Source organism: Anser anser (assembly GCF_964211835.1).
Source record: "Anser anser genome assembly, chromosome: 7".
NCBI classification, from domain to species: Eukaryota; Metazoa; Chordata; class Aves; order Anseriformes; family Anatidae; genus Anser; species Anser anser.
Genome location: NC_139727.1, coordinates 3,883,577 through 3,909,754, shown reverse-complemented (window position 1 = coordinate 3,909,754; position 26,178 = coordinate 3,883,577). Strand labels below are relative to the sequence as shown.

General features: G+C 41.2%; 1 protein-coding gene and 1 long non-coding RNA gene across 5 annotated transcripts; one reads left to right on the top strand and one right to left on the bottom strand.

Annotated features, from left to right (window-relative positions):
* Positions 1 to 20: 20 nt before the first annotated feature.
* Positions 21 to 19,378, top strand: MYOZ1 (myozenin 1). The gene is made up of 6 exons (XM_083845166.1): positions 21 to 4,183; positions 6,292 to 6,393; positions 7,911 to 8,092; positions 16,329 to 16,563; positions 17,799 to 17,958; positions 18,799 to 19,378. The coding sequence occupies exons 2-6, from the start codon at positions 6,318 to 6,320 to the stop codon at positions 19,028 to 19,030; spliced, it is 885 nt and encodes a 294-aa protein (XP_083701292.1). The 5' UTR covers positions 21 to 4,183; positions 6,292 to 6,317; the 3' UTR covers positions 19,031 to 19,378.
* LOC310902910 lies at positions 8,276 to 26,178 on the bottom strand. 4 transcript variants are annotated; one of them, XR_014587117.1, is made up of 6 exons: positions 25,944 to 26,178; positions 25,388 to 25,443; positions 19,850 to 19,931; positions 14,346 to 14,468; positions 12,156 to 12,285; positions 8,276 to 8,555 (listed from the first exon to the last, which is right to left on the bottom strand). It is a non-coding gene; the product is annotated as an uncharacterized lncRNA (long non-coding RNA). The 4 variants fall into 4 exon arrangements; XR_014587120.1 differs by lacking the exon at positions 8,276 to 8,555 and adding an exon at positions 8,565 to 11,861; XR_014587119.1 differs by lacking the exon at positions 8,276 to 8,555 and having other exon boundaries at positions 8,565 to 12,285.

Here is a 26,178-nt window from a genome sequence, read left to right as displayed (position 1 = left end):
AACCTGGGCTTCAAGTCCAACCAGAAGTGCAGTTCCCAAAGAGATAAGACTACAGATGCACAAGCTGCAGATTAGGACTGCATCTTGTTTTGCTTAATAAAGCTGACAAAGTAGGATTACGAGCTACTCCAGATGGTTTGACACATTGCAGTACAGTTTCTGTGTCCAGGGCTCTCATTAAATTCCATGTTAACCTCTACAACCTTCTCAAGTGAGAGTCACTTCGTCTCACAACAGACCGTGTCAGAAGGATCAGACAAACACTTTCAAACGTGGGGGGGGGAGCCAACCCTGAGACTACTGGCCCAAAGCAAAGCCAAAGGATTACTGAACAGTTATGTGGCAGGCTAGGGATGAACTTGGACTCCAGTGTGCTCCTCAGAGAGTATTTTAAAAGTAGAAAATAGTAAGGTGCCTAGGGGGGGATACCTACCCCCAAACACTCCTACTAGATGGAAGGAGAAGTGTCCAACAAAGTGCAAAGCTAGGCAGGTACGTGGCATGTGTGAAGAATAAGGATATTCCCAGGCACTACATACCTATAGCTTCAATGGCCACTAGATGTTGCCACTGTTCTCTAAATTATCTGGAGTTTTGGCATTCACCTGATGTGGTGTTAAACCTGGAGGCTTTAAAATCTTAGGGAATCCTTCCCTCCTAATCAACCTCTTTTGGCATTCACATATGGTGTTTCTTAATGCCACATACCAGAGGAGAATATCATCCTCATGCCAGGAAGTTTTGGCAGTGGGAGGCTTGCTGCAACTTGGAGGGGATTCCTGGGTGGCAGCACGTGGGGCATGCAGGCAAACAGGCTGCCCAGCGAGTAACACACCATGGGTACCCAGCTATTCCAACACACAGCTCTGTGATCAAATCCTACATATTTCTGTCCCAGACCTACGTCTCATCAAGCACTAAGCCCATTTAATGGCAGGAGAGAGCCGGGTGTTAACTATTTCTCCTATTGCGTTGCTACAAGCTACTGACAAGTCTTCCAGCTGTCTGTGTAGAAGTGGAAGAGATTAGGCGTATATGAAATATTTTAAAAGATCAATATACATATATATATGCATTTCAAAATGAAAAGCAACCTCCCCCACAAAAGCCAACCCAAGAGCTTTGCATGTTCTTTTCAGAACAGATCAAGTTGTGTTGAAATCTACTGCTTATGAATATTTTCAGCACATAACAGTCCTGGGCTCCAAGGAGAAAGGGGAGCAAGGTCAATATTTAACTCCATATCTTTGGAAAACTAAAATGGTGAAGACTCTTTGCCAGACTGACTCTGCTTGCCAGATTTTCACATGATCAAAACATGCTCAGGAGACAGCCCTGCTGATGACTTTTGTCTTAGCTACTACTTATGTCCATCTAGCACTATGGAACAAGACAGGTCTCATCTGCTGCGCTTGAAATGATTTTACAGGTATCAATATTCTGAAGTTGCCCATTTGAAATTAGGTGCATGGGAATTCAGCACAAAAATAAACAACTTTTGAAGATACAGGTCAGACAAAGCAAAGCTTTGTGCAGGCTGCTCTTAAAGCCACTTAAGCAAAGCATATATTTGGAAAGAAGGAGGTAGTCACAGTGAAATACAGACAGTCCCTTGTATGATTAAAATCTCCTCTCTGAAGTGCTGAAATGTCCTTAAGGCAGGACAGGTACTATTACCACTGACCTAAGTGGAAGCTCCACACTCAAGCAAGGACTGAATTTAGCCCCCATATCTCACCACAATCCAGGGAAAAAAAAAAGAAAAAAAAAAAGTAACTCATCAACCAAGTCTTGTAATGATTTATAAGTCTGAGCCTTGAGCATGAGTGGGTTATAAGATAAGAGTAATAGTCCCACATTACTTCTTAGCTATGCTGTTTTCATCCTATTACTTCCGGCAGGGCTATCAGATTGGGACAACACTACCTATGGAAAAAGCCACTGAGCTGCTGAACCTGGCATCGTGGCAGGGCACAAGTGCAGTCTCTGCTAGGCCCACCGAAGACATTTCTAGACTAGTGAACTACGTATTTCTATCTCTCAGAGAAACTGTGCAGAGAGAGGAGAATGAGCAGCATTTAGTTCTCAGCCTGGCAACTGAAAATGGAGCCATACCATTTTATTTGAAGCTAGAGTAGGAGGTGAGAATCTCAGTTAAAGATGTGCCTTGGTGCTTAAGTGTCAGACACAAGACTGCTGCCTGTATCCTGTCTGAGATCCACAGACACTGCACTAGGCACACCTTCCCTTCATCTCCTTCCTATTGCTTTTCCCTACTTTCTCTAGAGTTTTGTAAGAGGGTTTCCATTGATCTCCCACTAGTCTTGAGGCCCTCTTCTCCGTTCCATCCTGCACAGCTCTTCTGCCTGCATCAGGACCATCCCTCCACTGGCATGGGAGGAAGCAGAGGAGTAGCAGGTCGTGCTTTGTGGTAGGGAAGAATAAACACATATTTCCCTGCTACAACATCTTCTAGAGCTACACCATGCCTCAAAACCCAACACATTTCCCTATGATATCCATCTAGCACAGATTGTTCACCTAAGGTGTAATTTGTGCTCATGAAGGTGCTGGAGATGACTGAAGAAATAATATAGCAGCTATAAAATGGTCTGAAAACAGCTGCTGGAAGCAAGTAGAGAGGAGGCAGAGTTTAGCATCATTCTAGTGACTGCAGGAAGGTGCCATATAATGGTAGCTGCACTTCTCAGCTTCCTACCTCATAATACAGATCACATTAATTCTTAGTTGATTATCAAAATGGAGACAGAAACTTCTTAAATCTATGAGGCAACTGTATCTCATGCCTTTGAGAAAGGAGAGGCAAAGGGCTGCTGATTTTAAGCAATCATCAGCCCATTGTGCCTGCTCACCCTGGGCAAATGCCCGACACGGTGCCAAATCCAAGGGAAATATATGTGGTGACAAAATATTCCTCTTTGTACAACCTGCAGTGAGCAGAGAGAGAGACCTGCTCCTCTGTGGCCACCTGCACTGTGGTGGGTGTGAGGTACAGCAGCGGGACAGTTGGGACAGTAGTATTTGACCAGCATAGGAGTGTAGGGGCACAAACTGGGTCCCCCAGCCCCATGGGTCATTCTAGTGTATCTGCTGGATTCAGTGAAGGATGCAGTGCTCTTCTGGACAGTGGAAAACTTATAGTAAGGTGTTACAGTGGATGTGACCAGGGGAGAATAAGTGCTGTGCTACAGGCACAATGTGAGGTATACATAGTAGTTACACGGATACAAGTGAGGCGAAAACAGGAAACTTTAGGCTAGGAGATTGCCATATGTGCCCTGATTCCAAGCTGGGTATAAAGGCTGTTTATTGCCCATAGGTGTCTACTTCCTATTCACAGACAAAGGAGCTAAAGCAGGAGCATCGTTGGCACGCACAGAGCTACACAAAATGCAGGCAATCAACCCCATTTCTGCCATGAATCAGGAAATGAGTTTCCTTGCTGTCTGATTCTTCTGGGCTTGCCATACACTTTGCACAGCTACTTCCTAAGACTCTCTAAATAGCTTTCTAGACTTTGTGGTTTTGCCACTACTTCTTGGTTAATGCATACGATCACTTTACTTCTCTGCTTTCTGATGCATTACTTGAATGCCTGGCATTTTAGGAATTGTGTATGAAGCCTAGAGGAGGCCAAGCTGAAAGATGGAGTGAGGAGGGGGCAGAAGAAACATGTAAATAAGAGCAAAACCCCAGAGAGTTTTTGAGGCATTGCTGAGAAACACGATATTGAGAAAGGATTACTAAAATGCAATAGGAGGAGGAAGAGGAATGGCATACTGATTTGAGTGAGGCACCTATGGGGTGCCTGGTCTTCCTGGGCACTGAGACAGCGACTGCAGGAGGCCCAAGGAGCAACCTTTTCCTTTCCCCTCTCCTCGGGGCTGGTGGCAGTGCTATCTGAGACTCTATGCTCTGGACTGTCAGCTATTAATAACCACAGGATGCCTGTGCAAGCAGACTTCAGGAGTCAAATTCACAGCACTCTGCATCAGCACTTTGTGCTGGGCAGAGCTTGCCTGCACCCAGGCCCCCTGGGCGAGCAGGGCTGCCGGACAAGCCTCCCCAGCAGCACCCAAGGACAAGCTGGGAGGAAGCAGCCCCTTGCCGAGCTGTGGGGCAGGCGCATGAGCTGATCTGAGCGGGGCACTGCAAGCCTGAGGTGAGTTGACCTCAAAGAAAAATAGTTTAGGGCAGGGGCTGGAGAGGGTAAAAACTAGGTCACTTTGAAACAAAACCAAGAAAATGACTGCTGCAAAGACTCATGCAGGGAAAGACAGAGGAATTGCACTGAGGGATAAGGCTCAGGGGAGAAAAGGATAATTGTGGCCCTGGCTTTATGCATGGGACAGTGGGGAGGCTGGGGACTGAGGCTTCAGCAGCCTCCCCTGTGGTGGAGTAGCAGGAAGAGTCACAGTGTGGCTCTCAGCCCCGTCCGTATGGAAGACTTGCCCTTTTCCTTACATTAAACCAGTTCCATGGAGCAGGTTTTCCACTTCCCAGTCCTGATGGATTGGTGAAGGACAGCAGAACGGGACAGCCTTGCCGTCACTGCTCCTCGGTAACGGGTGTGCTGGAAGGGCACGGCTCCCTAACAGTGCCAGCCCTTCCTGTCTTGCCCCAAGGAGACCACATCTGGGGCACGCATATGATTTTCCCTCTGTTTTGCCAGTCTTGTGACCCATCAGATGGGCCATAACCTTCCAACCCCCCTGCCTCCTGGCAGCATTGCCCCTTTCCTGTCAAGCAGGGCCCGCTTCTTTTAAATAGCCAAGCAGATGTCTGTCTGCTCGAGGAGAATGTGCAGTGCATGCTTTATGGCTGCACCTGCTTACACTTGCTTTGGGAATACACCAGGATGGGCTCTTCTGTGATGTGAACTACACAGGCAGCATCTCAGGAAAAAGAAAAGCTTGGAAATCAGAAAGTAAAAATAATCCAAGAGAATATCTGCCAGTGTGATTGAAGCTGGTTTGATGGGGCTGGGCTGCCTTAGCAGTTATCATCACCTCATCACATGAAAATCACGTTGCAAAAGGAGCAACAGTGGAATAAAACTGCAAAATACACAGAAGATAAAAATGTCTTGATCACATCAAGGGCAGTGCACAAACTCCCAGAGCTAGTTGTTTGCTTGCTAGTTTATATATATATATATATGTGCTCATAGGTACATAAATATAACTCATAGTTCAGTCTATTCAGTTCTGAAGTGTGAAGCAACTAAAGATGCAAAGAGGCACAAGGATGGAGATGATCAGTTACTGTATTCTGTTGAGGAAGCCAATGGACCTTTGCTCTTTTTCATCTGCATTGCACTGTATTAGGTGAGGATCTGTCCCCCTATATGCTGCTATTTGGGCACTGACAGTGCTAAAGCGAAGGCAAGACTTTGGCCCTACTCATGTTATGTGTGATAACCCCCAGAGGGACTGCGAAAAGCTGCCCGAAGTGAAATTGCTGAGATTTCTCCTAACTTTCCCTGACTTTGAAGCATACATCTTTTATCCTATTTGGGGACAAAGATGGAAAACAGTGTACCAGAAGAAATCTCCCTCTTCCTCTCCCCCACTCTCCAAAACGATATGTGATAAGATCAGTATATGAGATACAGGTGCAAGTGACTTCAAACAACTCGGGTGAACAACTCTTCCTTCAACAAGCTTGCCTGTGCCTTCTTTCTTCAGCCCTTCTGTAACAAATTAGAATTACACAGGATTTCTTTTTTTTTTTTTAGGACTTGCAGTATGGTGGGGTTCTGAATAAATATTCTAATTTCAATAGAACTATCTAAACATCTAAACCAAACTAACACGTTATTCAAAATGCTCCCAGATAACTCATGGACAGACTCAACATCTTAATACAAAAGCATATACCACCACTGAATGATAACTGCATGCTATTAGAGTATGTTATGGTAGCAAATTTTCAAACTGACCTTTACTTACTCCCGCACAAGGTAACAGAGTACCACTGTGGCACGCACAGGTGCTGGGAGACTATGTTGCAATTATAATGTGTATTTTGGATGGCAATGCTTCTTCTGTGACCAGTTGTCATATTTTGTGTCATAATACTATGTCTCCAAAGAACACCAGGATATTTTGCATAGGATGATACCATTTGCTACCTCTTCCACATGGAAGGGATAGAAAAGAACCTGTGTGTGAAACAAAGACCAGGTGTCTCTTAACTGTAGATGGCAGCTAAAAGAGAGGCAAGAGATAACTTTCCAGTGTTTCATTCTCCATTTCCTTGTGTGTTTAGAGCAAAGCAGAGAACACTTTGTGGGAATGCCCCTTGCAGGGACTCCTGCTCCTGTTAAAAGGAAAAAGTCCACTAAACTCATTGGGAAGCTGACACACGAAGGTAAGATATACAAAACTGCACACATGAGAATTGTTTGGATTTCAACCTAAATTTCAGCTTTCAAAATTTCACACCATATCTGACTGAACTCCTACAGCAAGATATGCATTGAACATACCAAGAGGTCGCAAATATTACTAAAGCTCAGCCTTCAGCCACATCACATTCTGTAATGTTCTATTAAATGTGTTGTATACACCGTATCAGTGTGAATGGAAAGAGAATATGATCACTTCTGGGCATCAATATTGCAGTGCCTAGTTATATTCTACGTTAATCTCTCTCTTGCAATCTTTGCCTCTATTTTCTTTTTCCTCTTTGTGAGAGAATTCCTTTGATTCCAACACTCATTAGTGGAAAAAGTCAAAATCTCTCAGTAGGGTTAACACAGCAGGAAGAATATGACTTGGGACACTTCTCTTTCTACAGAATACATGTGTATTGGGTAGGGTGACTTTTAATTAACAGTGATCTTCTTCTCTACTTTTAACAGCATGGGAAATGTTTTCAGAGGTTTTGTAAAGTAGTAATTCAGTGCTGGCCCTTTCTTCAGCTCCCAAAAAGGACTACTGAAACTTCTTTATTAGGGTACACGTATTTATTTTTCTATTCATCCCTAATCCTGCATTCATGTAAACGAGCAAGTAAAAATCCAATTTTCCATTAAAGGGCATTTCCTTTTGCTCTAGGAAATAGTGTCAGATATGATTGGCTTGCTAAAAAAAAAAAAATGATAATTTCTTCAAAGAATGTCTATTAAAATTAATGGGCTTATACCAATTTTATACCAGTTTAAGGAGGGAGATTTATTCTCTGTTGTAAATTACAAGTAAAGGCAGATAAGTGGTCTTATCCTTAATACAGACATGCACACAATTAAAAAAGAAAAGTAGAAAAGTTGCTTGTTTCAGGATGAAAAGGTTTAACCACATTTCTGCAAGATTTTTACATTGAAAATATTTGAATCCATTGCTCTGACAGAGAATTGGTGGTACCAAATTATATGGAAAGGGACTTATCCAGTAACCAGCCTATTGTCTTGAAGAGAAGTTCAACCACTTTTCCTTCCAAAAGTTCCCCTTAAAACAAACAAACATAATATAACATCATTAAATCTTGCCATGGTTACAGGATAATGTTTAAACCAAAGCATGCCAGAGTTGTCTTTGTTCATTGTGTGACAGCACTATCTGAAGAGCTGACTGCCACTCATTTCACTCCAGAGGAGGGGAGTATAGGGCAGTAACTGGACAAGCCAGGGGCACATTTTGAGGCAATACTAATAAATTTTGCTGCACTGAAATGCTTCAGATGTGGGATACATGTGGAATACATGCACCCTTATGTCTTGATTGCAATCCACAGTAAAAATAATAAAAAAAAAGCATAGGTTATTTCCTAAAAACTTCATTTAGAAGAGAATTTGGCTGCTTTGAAGTCCCTGATGCTGGGAAGCAATAGACAAGAGAGCTGGACTAAAGTACTTCCTAAAGTGTCCCATTTCATATGTTTTGTAGACATGCCACAAGAGGTATCCAAGCTGAACCTGGGGAAGAAGATCAGCATCCCCAGAGATGTGATGCTAGAAGAGCTTTCTCTCCTCACTAACAAAGGATCCAAGATGTTCAAATTACGACAGCTGAGGGTGGAGAAGTTCATTTATGAGAATAACCCTGATGCCTTCACCGACAATTCTGTGGTAGGTTGGAAATTAAAACTGCTCTATACACCCAGGGGAAATAGGAATAGAAAGTGCCTGAGCTCTTCTCTGTCTGACCGTATGTGCAAGGGCAAGGGAGGGATCCACTGGCAAAGGAGTGCAGAAAAAAAAAAAAAATATATATATATATATGAACACACAAATTTTATTTCCTTTTGGCAGTAGTATTAATTTCCTTTGGCAAATACTTTGGTATCACATAAAAGCATGAGAAAAGCCAGTACTGAGTGAAGAGGGAGTACTGTGTGTACAGCAGGTGTTCATAGCTGCACAGGGCAGGAGTAATTGTTGTTTTACCCATTCCCTTATTTTTCTTTGCAAGATGGAAATGATCCAGTCAGGTCTGACTTCAGCACCAGTGGGTACAGTTTTATTTTTAGCCTAGGATACACTTCTATTCTTCCTACTGTGCAGAGTCCTCTGCTCATTTCTGCAAGAAGCTCTGTAAAGGAAAATTCAGACAGAAAGCTCTAAGAAGATACTGCAGTATACTTGCTAGAATCTATGGTTGTTTTTTTTCTATAGTATCTCCCTATAAGATATGGTATCTTGTTTTCCCCTTTCCCATGAGATAGTTCTGTTAGTTAACCTTTGAACTTTCTTCAGTAAGGTCTTCTGAAGATACTTAAACTTTTACAAATGGAAACTTCCCTTTCACGTGATTGTCAGGAGTTCAGTAAAACAAATAGAAAATGTTTCAGGTTCATACACATTGTGATGCAGCATCTCATCTTCTGATGCTCTTTAAACTTTATTTGGTGTCGTTTTATCCCTTTATGGCATCTGTTTTCCAGTCCAGGGAAACTCAAGCAAAATAATAAAAGTCAAGCTGAAGATAATGTTCTGTCAAATGAAAACACACTATTTTTTAGCTCTCTGATGTTTTAAAAAGCAGCAAGTAGACCTTTGTAGTTGACTTATAAAAATGACAATTTGGGAAGCAGGATGTGGAAAGATGCCTGAAATAAATCATTAAAATTGTCACAGTAGGTCAGATTGCAGATCAGGGATGACACACCAGAGATACAGCAAGCATATCTGGTGTTGCTGGACTTCGTGCAGTTTCTTCATCTCTTTGTGCCTTAGGCAGTTCCTCTCTTCAACCAGCTCTCTACTAGAAGGGATGTCAGAATGACTGGTGTGTTGAACTTTGAACTCTCTGAATGAAAACCTTAGAGAAATGCAAGCTGTTTTTATAAATACTCAGCAATCTCAGAGCTCCTATAATGTATGAGGGCCAACTTCATATGTCAGAGTCTGAAGACTGCAGTGAGGATCACATGAGGAATGAGAAAATAATAACGTAATGGAATAAAAAGGCTGAAGTCCAAACTTCCAAAAAAGTGAGGGTGTCACTTAGAGGTGTCCAATCAGAGAAATACAAAGTCAATGAGTTGTGACAAACGAGCTCACTGGATATGCAAACCTGAATATGAATAACTGGATATGCAAAAACAAAGAGGCACTGAAGTATTAACAGAGACACTGGGTCCCTCCAAGACTTAGATTACAAAGGCTGAAGACGACCACTTTCTCTCTGTTCATTGTTTTTCCTATTTCATTCTGTCTATTCACCCACACCTGACATTCACTCCATACCTTTTCTGTAGTGAACCTCTACATTTTTTCTGCAAGAAAACCCCTTCTCCCCTGCACTTTGAGCAATACTGTTAAGACATTTTGTTGTGGAGAAATGTATTTGGGGGTTAGACAATACCCTAACAAGCCTAGGATTTTTTTCATGGCTTTGCTATATGACAGCAATGGCAAAGGCTCCAAAGAAGAGCTGGTACTCTTCTGCTTTAGAATCCTCCACGACTCACTTTCAGGGCTCTCTTTTCTCCACGCTCATGGTACACGTAATGAATCTCTGTCAGTCAGTGCAGGAAGACTTCAGTCTGCTGTACTGCCCTTACTCAGGGCCATTTTAGCAGGATTACAAACATGATTGTTACCATTTGCTGGTTGTCCTGTGCGCTCTGAGCAAGGGCTCTGCCAGGCTGCATCCACTGTTTCTGTGGATAACTGTTCTCATCATCACAGCTAGCATGAATTAGCACCTTTACTGGCAGCCAGAGCAGCAAGAATAAAAGCTGAGAGATCTCAGCAACGAAGCAATCCCCTCAGAGGGGCTGGTTGCTAACAGGCAGCTAATGGCAGCAGATCTGTGGCCTCACTGTTATCTTCCAAACCATCAGGACAATGCCTGACCTTAGCACCCAATCACTTTATCAAAAGGCCCTTTTGATGGTAATTTTTGATTAGTTCTCTGTTCCTTTCCTTCCTTGCTCATGGCTCTGCTCAAAGGATGATACAGAAAAGAAGGCTTAAACAAAAAGGAACTGTGAGAGGAAGCTAATGGCAGAGCAGAGAATTCCTACTGCTTCTTCCAGTCACTTCCTCCTCTCAGTTAATTTTCATGTACTTTGCTACTTGTCCCAAAGAAGTCCTTGTGCCTTCAAGGCTGTGGGACAGCGAAGGGATTTAAAGCTGGTGGTTTGTTTCTTGTTTTTATACCATGGATTTGTTAACTGTCTGAAAAAGTTCTGAGGCCAAAGCAGAGCAAGAAAGGGCTGGGATGGAGTACAGATTGTTTCTTCCCCCCAGGAAAAGTTTAACAGCAAGGTAATATAATATAAAAACAGGACAAAGAGAAAGGTTATTAAAAATAAATCCAAACCATATAAGGGGTCCCAGAATAGCCTGTGCTATAGCCATAAACCTTCCACACATGGGAAAAGATCTCAGCAGTCATGTGTCATTGATCCACCCTCCTGCTTCCTTCCTCCACCTCCTTCTCCTCCTCCACCCAAACAACCACACCAGGCAACCAGGTCACTCTCCTTACTTCTAGCAGAGAAAACATATGTATTGCATGTGCATAAATGCCAGACAGACCCATACAGAGGTGAGAACCTGCCACTCCCTCTCTTATCACTCCTGTGGACCAATGCATCCAGTTAAAGGCAAACTGTAGCTAAACCCCCAGTCAAAACAATTGAACGTTACCAATGTGAGCACAATGAAATGCACTACCTACTATGTAGCAATTTTCAATATTGTCCCTTTTCTCTTGCAAGTATGCAGTACAAGGGGATGTTTTTAGGGAGGACTGAGTCTGACACTTACAGCACAGTGGTATCTTGTCAAACAGGGAGAGTTCTTGTGAAGTTCTCCTTGTTTGGTACCATGCTGGATGAGCTGGGCTCTGCCTGGCCCTGGCTAATAATCAAAAGAAGGACTTCTTCTCCCTACCCCATGCTGTGCCACTATGTTGAAGGAACTGTGATTCACTCCGTGCCTCTGAGGACATTATCAACCGTGTTGTGGAGTTACAAGATGCAGTTTGTTACTGACTAAAGACCATTACAAAATCCTAGCTAGCTGTGGCTCTATTACTGTAGCATCTGACCGACCACAGCAGGAAGAAAATTACTACACCCATTTTTTAAAGGTCAAACTGAGACATGGGGTATATTAATGAATCACCCAGTATCACAGAGAGGGTCTCATCTTACTTCTGGGTCTCCTAAATCCCACTTTACTGTTCAGAAATTAGATCAGCAGTTCATAGGCCTTTATTCCACTTCATAACGCTAATTTATTTGTTGTCAAATACATCAACATCATGTGAAACTGCATTTCTTAGCCTTGCAGCTCCACTTGTTATTGCTGTAATTCATCTCAAGATCCCACTTGTGCTTTGGGAACCTCCGTCTAAGACCTTCCTGCTATCAATTGGTAGAAACTGTTTGAAAACAAAACCACAGTTATTCTTTTTGGATGTTGCTGGTATGATGTTTATCCTCTAATGAGGATCCTTAAAAATAGTCTTTCTGATAGTCAAAATCTGTGGCCTGATTTGGGCCGCATGCAGCAAACATCTTACAGAAAGACTTGATTTGTCTGTACTTTTTTTCTGTCTGCTTTACCTACCATATCATAAATTTAAAGCACTACAAAGGTAACATAATATGTGGGGAGGCAATTAGCAGCAGTAGTACATCAAAAAAAAATCAACAACCACAAACAAAAAACCCACCTTGATACATTCTCAGAGTAGCCCACCAGTTAAACAGAGGCAGTTGCCGTATCTTGGCAATGCTTGTATGAAAACAAGCTGAGCAATATGTTGGTAGGTAATTTCTGCTGGACTTCAGGTCAGGAGGTCTCTTCAGATCAGTTAAGATATCCAGTGTGACACAAAACATAGGAAGTAAAAAAGGATTAACGAATCGGATTCCTGTTCTTCTGGATAATGGCAGGAGTTACCCTGCATCTTTTTTTGCTGCTGAACAAGAACCCAGAGGAGTAAGCAGAAGTGGCAGGTAGAAAATGGAAGTGCTGAGGTAACAATGCCAAAAGTGGTGCATCACAGCAGACAAAAGTACACAAACAACCTGCATCACAGATCTTACATGTTAAATAGCCAGACATGATACAGTATGTGAATGAAAGCATCCTCCATCCTTAGATGGAGGAACAGAAAAGTTATCATGCAGTTATTATACTCAGTTTAAGGCACAAGCATGAACCAATGACAGTTTGCTGCTTAATGTACTTATCAGAAAGCCAAACAAAATCACTGGAGGTAGGCTTATGGAGAAAATATTAGAAAAAGCACTGTTTCTAGAAGTCTGTTCTGCAGGGAATATTAAATCTCTTGAACAAACCTTACAGAATAAGTACACGCTGAGATACGAGAGACCTCCCATGTTGTGACTTAAGTGGAGTGAGCCACTCGAGGTGTAACTTTTCTATCTAATAAAATAAGCCTTGCTGTGCTGGAGTCGAATTAGTGCAGAAGACCTAGAGGTCCCAACTACACCGCAAACTATGTAAGAATGAACACAAAGTCTGCTGGCTTCTTGCTCAAGAAGTGACTGGTGCGGAAAAAGCAGAATGACAGAGAGGAGGAGCCATTGTTTCTCCACCCATTTGTTGGAGCACTGTGAGAAAACTTTGGAGTGAAATTCAGAAATTCAGAAACACAATTACTTTCATCAACAATGTGACAAAGATGATACAAAATATACAAATTAGATATAAATAATTTTATGTAGCATTAGGTAAGAATTATCATTATTTAGATGGGTAAATTCAGGCACAGAGATGAAAAATTCTTTGCCTAAGATTAAACAGCGAGTCAGAAGTAGAGCTGGAAATAGAAAGCAGCTCAACCAACTAAACTATGCCTCTTGGGGGAACGTGATTAAAAAATAGCTTAAGATACTTTAACAGCTAAGATTACTTTTTATGTTCACCCTTTTTGAAAAAGTGAATCACAGGTTTAAGGTTGTGCAATGCCAAATTAAAGTGTGATGGGCACCTCATTACCTTATTTTTGATAAAAACAGCAGGCAGTCTTATGCAGCCATCCCTACTCTCATATTCAAGTGTCTGAATTTTAAACCACCCATCCCACCACTAAGGAATGTTTGAGTGGCTGCTACTGAGAGGACGCGGTCATGGTAACTTCAGAAGTGTTAGTAACCACGTAGGCATCAAGCCTTTGGAAAGCTCTTTATCAGTGAGGTGGAAATAGAAACACATTTGGTGGCCTCAATCATTCTCTTTAGGGCACAGCGAGGAGCTGATGGGGAGCACACGGTGTCTCCTCCTGGGGACTGCCTGCAGTGACATCAGGGCCTTGAGATACTTAGAGATCTCAGCTCTATTAGTTGGATCATCTTTCATCATCTGTTTTTCATGAGACACATGGAGCAGCCCTAGAGAATTCAGAATTCATCTGATCCAGGCACTCAGCCTGCAGGATCAGGCTCTTGCTAGTGATAACTTAAAAGACAAGAGCCCATAATTTTTAGGCAAGCCAGGGGACTATGTATTAGATGAACTTGCCACAATTGTTCTTTTCTTTGAGTGGGTTTTGAGATGTCCAGAGATGACTGATACTGTCCGCTTCCTCCAGAAACACACAGACAAGGCAGACCTTACCACAGAGAGACAGTGATCTGTCCCCTGGGCCAAGTGGAAAGGGTTATCAGCCTTCTCAGTTGACACTCCTGGGCTTCTCTTCTGGGACTTCCACCAACAGGCTCAGTCAACCCTAACTGAGAAGTCACTTTTGTGATGTGAATATGCATATATGTAAACCTCCACAGCTTGTTACCAATGGCATGAGCCATGCATTCCACCCAAGTAAAATCTCTCTTCACTCCAAACACCCTGACCAGAGGCATGCTGCAAATACCAAAGATAAAGCTGCACTTACCCAGCTTTGACTGCATTAAGACTCCTGTTTGAGGCACAGCTCCTGAGCAATGCTGTCTTGGAGTGAGCTTGTTTGAAGCCAGCAAGGATCAAGATTTCAAAAAGATGAATTTGCTGTTGCCTTCTGTTATATAAAAAGAGGATTTCTATGTACATTTGAGTTAAGATAATCCATTGTGATAGCCAAAAGTAAAGAAAACAAGACTTTTATTCTAGCAGGTGAGTAGACTTGGGGTGTTGCATGGAAAACACATGTTCCATGGGTCTTTCCTATCTGAATGGAGATGTCTCCTGAACATAGACCCAGTAGGTCCATGAAGAATCATGAACTAGGCTGAAGACCCAGCAAAATGATTTCATTTGCATCTAAATAGTATTTAAGTGTGGCTTTGCTGAGGCACACTTTGTGTTTCAGAAAAACTTCACTACTGCTTAGTGATAATATTGCAATTTAAAATAACACAAGATGACAATGATGCCCCTTCCTGGTCACATCAAATACTGCCATTGCACACAAGATCAAACCAGCCCATTTTACTGTAGCTCATGTTATGCTTATGCTTTGTGATTTTTTTTTTTCTGTGAGAGTGAATGTAAGTTAGCAGAAGAAAAAAGAAATAAGTATTTAATTCTGAGGAATGGCACATAGCATGGGTGAAACTTGAAGGAAAATAGATGCAAACCCTGCTTTGAAATTACTGAGCAAATCAGTAGAAGCATTAACCTTCCATATATATTAAGCTTTGAGAATAACCTCATGCTGGCCCCTACACGACAACAACAACAAAATCCTTGTTTCAGTTTGCCTTTTTACAGTTACATAGCTCCCATGCATAACTGAACAGATTGCCCTGCTAGATCCTGTGTACAGCTTAAGCTTCGTGCTCACAATCCTCTCCCTTCTCAGGCTTCCTGACATTCAGGGAAACATTATCTCCACTGTTCCTAAAAAGGGAATTCCCTACAGCTAGGAGAAGGACAGGCAGTCCCTAAAGGCCCTGGAGGCACCAGCTCTGCCACTTCAGCCTGCAGCTGGCTCCTTGCCTGGGTTGCAGCCTGGTGGCCTGCTGTGAAACCCTGGACACTGTTGCTCGAGACACAAGGAGCAGAGGGTTAGATAATTCTGCCTAGAGCCTTGTGGGGTTTTCACTTCTCATCTATTTTTAGCTGACTGAACAGCTGGCCTTGGAAGCCTGTTTACAGCCTGGAAAGCTTCTTTTTGCTAAACTGTACTAGGTGTAAGAGCCTGGAGAAAGCCTTAACCGTTTGGGAGCCCTGAGACTGGCACTTCCCATAGACTGCCTGAGAGGAATTTACACAAGCAGAATTGCTGCATGAGGAAACATAGATTCAGTCAGCTTCAGCTTTATTTCTGTTACATTTGTGTACCTATAGCCAATGCCCTAGTCCAACAGAAAAGACATAAACCAGGCTGCTATCTCTTTAGTGTAAATCTCAATGTGTAAATACCTCTCTCTATGCAGACCTTCATATGTATGGAAAACAGACCTATTGGCAGTTACCTGGCAGGCTTGTATGTTTTCACAGGTATCCTGTTGTTCTGGCGCCTTCTAACACTTAGCTCCCACAAGAAAACATTTTCTATTTCTTGTCCAGCTTGCTTTCCCACAGCTTGACCAATGTGCTTAGACCTTCAGCTGCTGTAGCAAATAATGCATTTCCTTCTCCTGTATTTCATACTGATCATTGCTGGGTACAGTACGCAGAACCCCCTCTTCTCACCCTGTTCATATAAAATGACTACGAGGTGCCCATGAAAAGGTGTCCTTCAGTTGCCTTTGCTGATGTTCTGAAAGTGCTCCTATACTGAATAACGAGAATAACTCACACAAAGTTATGCCACTGGTTTTGTAATCAGGACAAGGCTAGTCAGACCGCAGGGACTCAGGAGTACCCAAGCCTGTAAGTGTGAACAGACTATGCCCCGTAACAGGGACCTCTACTCTCTTTCTTCCTGCCCTAGGATCACTTTCAGAAGTTTATCCCACCGGGTGGGCATTATGGGGAAGATGCTGATGGCTATGCCCATGGGCGGATGGTAGGAGGAGTGACGGCAGGGCAGCATGGCTCTGGTAAGCAGCAGTATTCCGCCGTTCCTCCTAGGCCTGGAAGCAAAGGAGGTCCTGGGGATGGCGAAGGGGAGCATGCAGGGGAATCAGCTGGAAGTGGTGGAGAAGGAGGTGATGGTACTGAGAAAGGCAAGTATCTCTCTGAAATAGATAGCAAGAAATAGATAAAGCTATCAGGCCTTGTGGCAGCCTTAATTTTAGGGACCAGTAAATGAATTTGAATAATATCTCAATTCTCCCAAATTAAATTGCATTGCAAAGTCTGAAAAGTTGAATTGCCTTTAGCTTGACAATTTTGATTGCATGCTTCTGTGTTGCTCATTCATAAGCAAGAAGCAGAAATACCTGCTTTGGCTGAAATAAAGAAATGATGGGAAGCTCCTGATTTGAAATAGAGACAGCAGTACACCAGTATACATAATAGGGGGCTCTACCTTCCCTTTGAAGGGTTTCATACTGACCAGTACTGGAGACAGTAGCCATAGCTCTTTAGCTCAGTAGTCTGACCTGACACATCAGTTGTGCATACATCAACCTTAATTTCAAATCAAAGTTTTAATTTTAATGAACAGCACTTTGTAGATAATAGTAAGAAAGAAACAGCAATATTTCTAAATGTTATCTGCTAATCATCACTAGTGAACTGAAGCAATATCTTTACGAGGCAGAATATCTTTCACTGATTTTAGTCCTTGCATAATTTTACCCTCCATTTAGTTTGGCCAGAAGCCCCTGGAATCAAATCTCTTGTATGAAAAATCAGCAGGTGAAATTGTTATTTTAACAGTTCCTGTGGCATTTTAACAACAAAAAGCAAATTTGCTTGGGAACTGTGAACAGCTTCTGTAAGTGACTTTGAGTGACTTGTAAAATCCAAGGTTTTTCATTTACATTCTGGAAGAGTGTGCATTTTATATGAAAATCTGCTTTGATATTTCTGGATATCCCCATGAAATATAAATCTGTGAAATGAAGTTAGCATTTTGCCTTGCATAAAAATTTCCCCTAAGGTAGTAGAAGAGATGATGTACATAAGACATTTGTTCTTAGAGGAAGAGGTTTCTACCTGAGCAACTAGAGGGAACAATGAAAAACTAGCTTTCAAGTATATGCTTTAATGCAAGTTCCTGAATGAGTGGCTCTTAGACTGTGGTACTTCTACTTTTGTGGATAATGATGGAAGTGGCCCACAACAGTCTCTTTTAAGAGAAATCTAACCATACATTCTAGGACTTGATCTAAGAGTTACAAAGGATCTAGAAAGACAAAGCTGGTGCCCCAGTTTCAGTAGTAGAGTATAGAAAGGTGTTGTATTTGGAGTACCTGTCATCTAACTTGAGTGTTTTACTTTCCTCTGTTTACAGATGGAAAGTCAGGAGGCAAAAAAGTCACTATATTTAAAACGTACATCTCCCCCTGGGAACGAGCAATGGGTATTGGCCCTGAGGATAAAAGTCAGTTGACCATTGACTTACTGTCCTACAGTCCCAAAGCTGATTTCCCCCATTACAAATCTTTTAACAGGTAAGTGTTCTGGGATATTGAATTCCATTTACTTTGCATGAAGAAAAACCACAATAGGCCTGGATATAGCTCTCCTGTCTTGTGCAATGTAAATAAGTATTAGTTTCATGTCATTTTGCTTATTGCAATCTCCTGTGGGTGAAAAGCTTGGAGGTCTACAAAGAGAAGACAGATTAAGAGCTAGAGCTTTGAATTCACCTTATGGACAGGAAACCTATGTAGCAGGATAAGACAACTTTAATCCTATTTCCCTTTCTTTCTCCCCACATTTGACCAGGGAGATTTGGCATGCCACAACTTACTACTGCAGCCATTTAAATTTCAAGAGTTCACGAAAAATACCTAACATCAGAAGCCATCAGTACCTCCAGTACTTGAGATAAGAATAAGGATCTTCCTGCTGCTTCTGATAAGACTGAAAACTTTGATAGATTTTCTAGTGCAGCATCAACTTTCTGTTAGCCTTTCTATTTTGCCACCTACTTACATAGCCTCAGGACATCAGTGCCCAGGATAAACCAAATCCCACTCGATTCTGCAGTAACACAGCCTTTGCCTCCAACATGTATGAGATACCAACAGGTGTGAAAGGTGTATAGTTGTACAGAGGTTGATGTAGCAGGGATTAAAGAAGTACACAGGAGCATTGAGGATTTGTTCGTGTTTTTTTTTTTTAATCTTTTTTAGCACATAGGCAATGGTTATGTATGTATTTGGGTAGGATTTGTTGGCCAGTTAACTGCAACAGTTGTAAAATTTACATTCTCAATAAATTTATTTTCTAAGTCCCATTGTTTACCTACGTTTTGTGCACTAACTCCATTTGTTCTCCTATGCCAGGACTGCCATGCCTTACGGGGGTTATGAGAAAGCAGCCAAACGGATGACTTTCAAGGTGCCTCAGTTTGATATTTGCCCTCTGCTTCCGGAATCTATCATGTTATATAATCAAAATTTCAGAAACAGACCCTCCTTCAACAGAACCCCAATACCTTGGATGCCTTCAGGAGAGTCCTCTGAGTATCATACTGAGGTCAATGTGCCGAGAAGTGGTGAAACAGAAGAGCTGTAAATCCCTGCCCCCAAAGTCTTTCTGTTTTTTCTTTTCAGCCCTTTCTATTTGCAAATTGATAGTAAGGAGGTGAAAAGTGCAAATCTAGTCCTGTGAGTCCTTTGTTTCTTTTGCCCTTAACCCTGACAAACTCCTGGTAGCTTCTAAACTTAATCTTTGCTGTGATGTTAATCTGTATCAGAAACAGTTTGAGGGAAAGGAGCTTTTTATTCACCAGGGCATAAAAGGGCAAAATTAGGAACAGTCTTTCTGTTTAGCAATGCTAAATGCTGCCTGTCTGCTTCATAATAAATTTGTTTTGTCATATATTAACAAGTAATAAAACATGAAGATGCAAAAAAAAAAAAACTTTTTTCTCTTGAAAATACTGCTGTATCTATTTGGGGATTAGCAATAACAAAAGATTCAGTCTCACAACAAGTCTGCTATCATGGGAAGAAGGATATGGGACTAATGGGCATGGTCATAAGATAGGCAGGTATATATCAAGGTGGCTTGGATAAAGACCTCAAAACTGATGAAGAGTGATTATTTTGTAAGGAAATGATATGGGTAATCATAATATCATCAGAGATAAAGTAGCAAGTTGGTCTGTAAATGTAACAGACAGATTAAAGTATTTCAGCGTCACCTGAAATTCCCCAGTTCTCCAGAGTATAATGCTCAAGCAGTTGTTTTTCATATAGACAGAACAAGAAGGCAATGGGCTGGGAGGAAACAGAGGCACACCCAAGTGAGATGCCTAAAGTTCCAGAGCAAGCAGTAAGAAGTCTTAACTACACCAGAAATACTTTGACACCCACCACAATCAATACTTACTCAAATATGCAGCCTCAAAAAATCTATTCCATTTCTTGTAATAGTTGTATCGATGCCACACATACAGAAAGAAAGCCAGGCACTGTGGAAAACAAATGAAGAACATTGTTTTTCCTTCACAAAATGCTTTGTTTCATGGATATTTGCACTCTGACACATAACATACAGACAACCGTTTTACCACTGTACCCTGGCTCAACCTGCACAGAGACTGGTTGGAATTTCCTGTCTGGATGTCTTCTTTGACTAAACGGCTGAACAGGACTAAACAGCTTATTTGCAAGGATAGTTTCTATTGAAGTAGTTTTAATTTAGGAGTTTTACCTCCTTGTTTAGAAATGCCTACAATTGGATATTTGATATTTATTGTTTGTATAGGTATGAGGTTGGCTTTATTACACCCCTCTAAAAGGGCCAGTCTGCCAGGGATACCCTGAGATTTCTTAAAAATCATGCTAATGGCATTGAGCTGCAGAAGTCATGATTGAGTACTTCCCCATTCATTCTGCTGAAATAGTTAGAGAACATTTATTATATGTCCTATTTAATGATTAAGACATTCCCAGAACTCATTGTTGTGATTAAATTTAAAAATATAAAGGTGGTATTTTGATCCTCTGAAAAAGACTTCAAGAAAAACAAAAATGTACTTTTACCACACAGTACTTGAAGTCTGAGTTGAAAACAAATCCTCAAACCTGTTTTGTTTCTTTGGATAAAATAGATCCAGGAATTAGTTGAAAATACATTTCCCACAATTATTTCCTTTCTGAATCAGGCACTGGGGCCATCCAGGGAGCGTGGTCAGGAGCAAAAGCATAAAAGCATAGAATCTCCTGAGTTGGAAGGGACCCACACGGATGGTTGTGTCCAACTCCTGACTTTACACAGGACCACCCAAAACTCAAACCATGTGTCTGAGAGCGCTGTCCAAACACTTCTTGAACTCTGGCAGGTTTGGTGCTGTAATGACTGCCCTGTGGAGCCTGTTCCAGTGCCCAGTTAAGAACAAAAAAAGAGAGGGCTGGACACAGGCTACACTGTGGGTCCAAAGTCCATCTAGAAGACAAGCTAAGCTACAGCACAGGTCTCCACCCAAAAGATAAGAATACAGACCAGGACACCTACAACATAGCTCAGACAGACCAAAGGCCCAGGCCTAAGCTTAAATGGGGTTTCTGGACCATAGGAGGGGTGGAGGTTGCAGGTCAGGCTGGTCAGGGCATTGTGGGCTGTTGGTGGATACAGAGAAATGATACCAAAATGTTAGGGAATTCCAATATAATCACAACATGTGTGTTTAAGTTCCCCTTAAAAAAATAAATAAAAGACTAAAACCAAATGACTAAATTAAAAATAAGTAAATAAATAAGAAAGACTAAATAAAACAGGTCCTCAAACATGCAGGAAAAGGTAATTGCAGAAATAGGACAGTGCTCTCTGGTGGTGTAGTTTCAAAGTTTCTGCATACAAGGGAGGCAGCATCATTCAGCAGGTAGGTCAAAGGACTGGGTGTATTCCCAAAGCACTCTCTGGTTCATAAGGTATTGTTGCACAAGAATTTTTGTCTGTGTGCCTCTTTATCTCAAAGCCTAAATGGGGATAGGAAGTGGCAATGTGCTTGGAATAAGTATTGTATCATTACAAATTATTACTAATATTGCTATAGTTCATACTTGTAAGCTAAGAGGATCCTTCATTTTTGGTAAATCTGCTTAATGAGGCATATAGCTCTTCTTTTGCCAGCACACTTTCAATATTAAACCCTGTAAAGCAGGTTTTATGTGCTTTTGCTTCTAGTACAAAATGGGAAATCCAACACTTCACTTTGTAAAACAACTCAGACAACTATCGTCTTGCTGTTTATATAGTTCAAAATATACGCTAGTTTAGTCATTGCTCAAACTAATATTAAAAGTGAGAAAAATCAATAATCCAAATTCAGTCACAAAAAACATTGGTACCACTGTTAATTTCAGTGAGGCTTGCAACTAATGTAATCAGTGCAGAAATTTGTCCAAAATGATCAAATATTTAAGAGAATGTAAGTAACTGCTTCTGCTCTTTGTTTTCCTTGGGCTATGATGTAGACTCAGGGGAATCTCCTATGTCAGAGAATTATTTATATGGGGAATAAGAGGATTTTATAAGATTTAATTACAGTGGATTTCCGCAACATACTGGAAGCTGCAGAATGGAAGCTCAGTCATCTGATTTTAAGCAGGATCATAGTAGTCACAGACAAAAAAGACCTAATAAATTATTAAGCCCATCCTCTTGTACAGGCAGCATACAGTCCCCTCATAGACGATGTACTGAACTTATTTTATCTTAAACTTATATTCCATGGAACAGCAGTCAAAAATGTGTTTAATAGAAAGGGGCTGACCCATGAAAAAAAGATTGGATAGAATTTTGTGACATTCAGATCTTCCATTCAGAACAAAAAGTCCTGACATTTGTAGTTATTTACAGTGTCATTTTTAGGAATATTATCTTGAAGTTTCCAGGCTCTGAAATGTTTCTCTCATGTAACGCAACTTGTATGATCAAGAATTCAAGTCATACTGAAAACATGTAAAAAAAGTAGTGCATACTTTTAATGTAGAAGAAGGGTGTTCAACAGATCTCAGTGTTACTACCCATAAATATGCACTGATGTGTTTTAAAATCTATCTGAAGTTATATCTGATGGCATAAATTGTAAGGCAGGTAGTGGCACGGTTGGCATGCTTTTCTGTGTTGTGCAGATCTTCCATTTGACTGCAATGTATTCCCTAATCAAAGGTTTTGCATCTCATAATAGACTGTCTCATGTGAGCCGCTTGCCATTAGTGGTAATGATGAAATTATTTATACAACTAACATCTGGGAATTACATTTGATGCTGTTATTGACAGAGCATTTAGAGGAGATGGCTTTGTCATTAGGCTTAGGGACTCTCAGATAAAATCTCAAACATTTTCAGGGTGTTAGTAGAATATGGCTTTGTCTTGTTTGGCTTTTTAAAATCATCCTGTGAATAAATAGTATGTATTCATTTTGCATTTATGTGAATACAAAATGTTACATATTCATTTTACACACATACAAAATGTATGTATGCATTTTATGCATTTGTACCTCTTCTACACCATGCGGGCATCAGACAGTGAGCCTGAAAACAATTGTTCTGCTATGGAGCGAAGAGGTTTACACGTGGCTGTCCCTGCAGAGGGAGCACTGATCTGTGGTGCAAGGCTTGAACATTCATGGCACTAAGGCTTTTTTCTTCCTACATAGCTTGTCCTGCCAAAAGTACATGCTCTCTTCCACAAAAGACTGATTGCCACAGGTGTGATCATCTGGCAAACATCTCACTTCCAAAGGACTGTCCCTTGGCACAGCAAGCTGGTGTGAGCACTTCTCTGGCAACTTACGGGGTCCACAGCTGCTCATCAGCAGCTTGTACGCTAACTCCTCTTGGATGCATATTAGAAAAGTTTGCAAGCCAAACTGCTGGCTCAGAGCACATTAATACATTTATATGCAATCTCCTCCAGGCCAAAATCCTCAAATTGCGACTTACAAACTAGCTTAGACAAGTTGTGCGGTCTGTCTTGGAGGTGTGCCTGACTAGGACCACAGATAAGCAGAATTTGCAGATGCATGCAGAAGCAAGATTGCACACATTTTGTGGAACCCTACAACTTTTTTGAACTGCTGAGTATATGGGATTCAAGACACTTAATTATATTCACGGCATCATTTATCTACTAGTAGAAGTATCTTCAGCTAGCATAATAAATTAGTAGCGCCTTAGCACTGCACCTCTTATTCTGTCTGTCTTTAACATAGAGGGATTGTCATCTCTCTGACGATCTTTTGCTTACATTAGACCATAAATGATGCTCTAATGAGTCCAAGTACTTGCTCAGATATATATTGTGTTAATTAACATATGCAGCAAAGGGGAGAGAACCACATAAATCACCCTGAAGGAATGCTTCTAAAGGCAACCTAAACTCCAGTCAGATTAAAAAAAAATCTCAGATATAAACTCACCCTTTAATTTTCAATTAAATGTTTTAGAAACATTACTTATTTTATATCAAAACTTAAAATGTGTATTTTCTAATTTTTAAAGAAAACATGCAGGCTCTTCTTTTTTTTTTGTTCTGATAAACTATAAAAAAATGTGCAAAGAGTTTTAGTTTTAAAAATCTGTTTTTCATTTAAAGCAAATTCCATCTGGTCTAATTTCAGAGAGAATTGGCACAGATAAATTTGCAGACAATGATCACTCTCCTTTAAAAACAAGAAAAGGTTAGAAGTATAGCTCCAGCCAGAGTTATAACGAACATTTCCAAAAGTCCACAGTGAACAAATAAATGCATAAAATAAGGAGAGATTAATTTATGGTCATAAATTCTTATTTTACCATCAACCCAAAAGAGTTTTTCTTCTTTGCTTTTCTAACAGGACTTAATGGGAATGCTTATTTTTTGGAAATCTGGACAAGGAAGACATGACATTATGAAAGGCTGATAAATGTCTGAACTCTTCCCTGGTGCAGATATGAGCCAAGGGAAGCACTGCTGTTTCACTCCAGGTCCCTACATTTCGAGCTGGGGAGAAGAAACAATACAAGGAGGGCACTGAGGAATGAAAAAGGCTACCCACTAAGCAATGCTTTGTTTGTACCGCAAAGCATTTTTTGCATAACATCCCTCTATACAAAAGGGTAAATAAGGACTCTCCAGACTTTCCCTTCTCACTGGGGGAAGGAAGTTCCTGCCTTGAGCAGCAATCTCATTATACATCACTCACCACAGGGAAAACAAAGTGGCCCCTGGAAGGAGAATGAACAGAAAAATGAGAAACTGCCTGTTGGCCAGCCTAAGTTGGCCATAATCTGTGAGCCATATCACACAGGACCTCCCCTGCTCATAGATGCTGTACAAATTCAATTACACTGAAGAGTGCTTTAGTCTAAATCCACAGTGCCTGGCTCAGATGAATAATTACTTCCATATTCTATTATAAAAAAAGCCATATTTTAATGGGCTGGAAGCTAGCATGGATTCAGGGCTTCATTATATCTGCTCTCTCTAAATGTTTCTCTTAATTATCTTTGGTCCCCAAGAGAGGGTTGAGGCCTTCCTTATTTGCTCTCTCTACCAATATGCTTGGCTTGATTCCCAAAGCAAAAAACTGAAATGGGGTATGAAGTCACAACAAATAAACAAGTATCTTTCTAAATGCACAAATATTTTTGTATTATTTCAGTAGTGCTAGAGATGTCATATTACCAACGGCAGACACCTGTACACACCATTCTAGTACACTCTTAAGTGCAGAACAAAAAGGAGTTCCAGTCCTCCAGACATACTTTATGCCCCTGGTACACTATTGAAGGCATACCTGAATTACCTGAAGTTGGAAATTCTGACATACAGAAATACATCTTTTAAATATATAACATTATGCATCAACTCACTTCTTATATGTAAAACGGGGCTCAACAACTCGTTAGAAAGAACTCATTCCAGAACTTACAGAATTGGTGGCATGGCTCTGAGGACTGTTACAGTATCTCTGAGACCTTGAGAGCACTGAAATACAAGAGCACAAAAGAAAGTGCATTAGCCCTTGTGTCTTCATGCTTCTTTTTGAGTAATTAATTACAGTTTATCCAGGTGGTTGTAATACTAGCATGAAGATACCAATTACTTGTGGAAACATGGACATTTCAGGGACTTTCCACTCAGTCATCTTCAGTCTCTCTTTACATGCATGATCCCACATTGATAGGAAATGAATTTGCTCCAGTAAGCTTGGAATGTATTTCTTGGGTATCCCCAGAACTACTGCTGCCTGAGGGGTAGCATTTTACCGGTATGCTGTGGTGGTAACAAGAAAATCACATACTGCACAGTGCAGCTAATGCAATTTGGGGAATGTGAGCTTAATATTGATTTTATACATTGTCTAGTACTTAGAAAGTAAAACCACAAATTTATACAAGAACTTATTCAAATTCTCCCGGACCATGTGAAAATCTAATTTATGCTTGCATCACTTGAATGGATGCTGCTGATGCTATGGCTCTAACCTGTGAATAAATCCAGCTCTACTACGGACTACACCCAAACTTTTAGTAGCAGTGAACGTGGCGGCCTGCTCCCTTCGGCCTCAGGCACGTCCCACAGCGCTCACACACCGCGCTTTGCAATCCTTCGGAATTACACACGCTCTGCGAGCACACGTATTTTCCCTCCGGCGAAAAAAAGACGTTTGTATCCAGGCAGCTCTATACAGCAAGCGCTGCTGAAGGCCCAGCTGTGAGG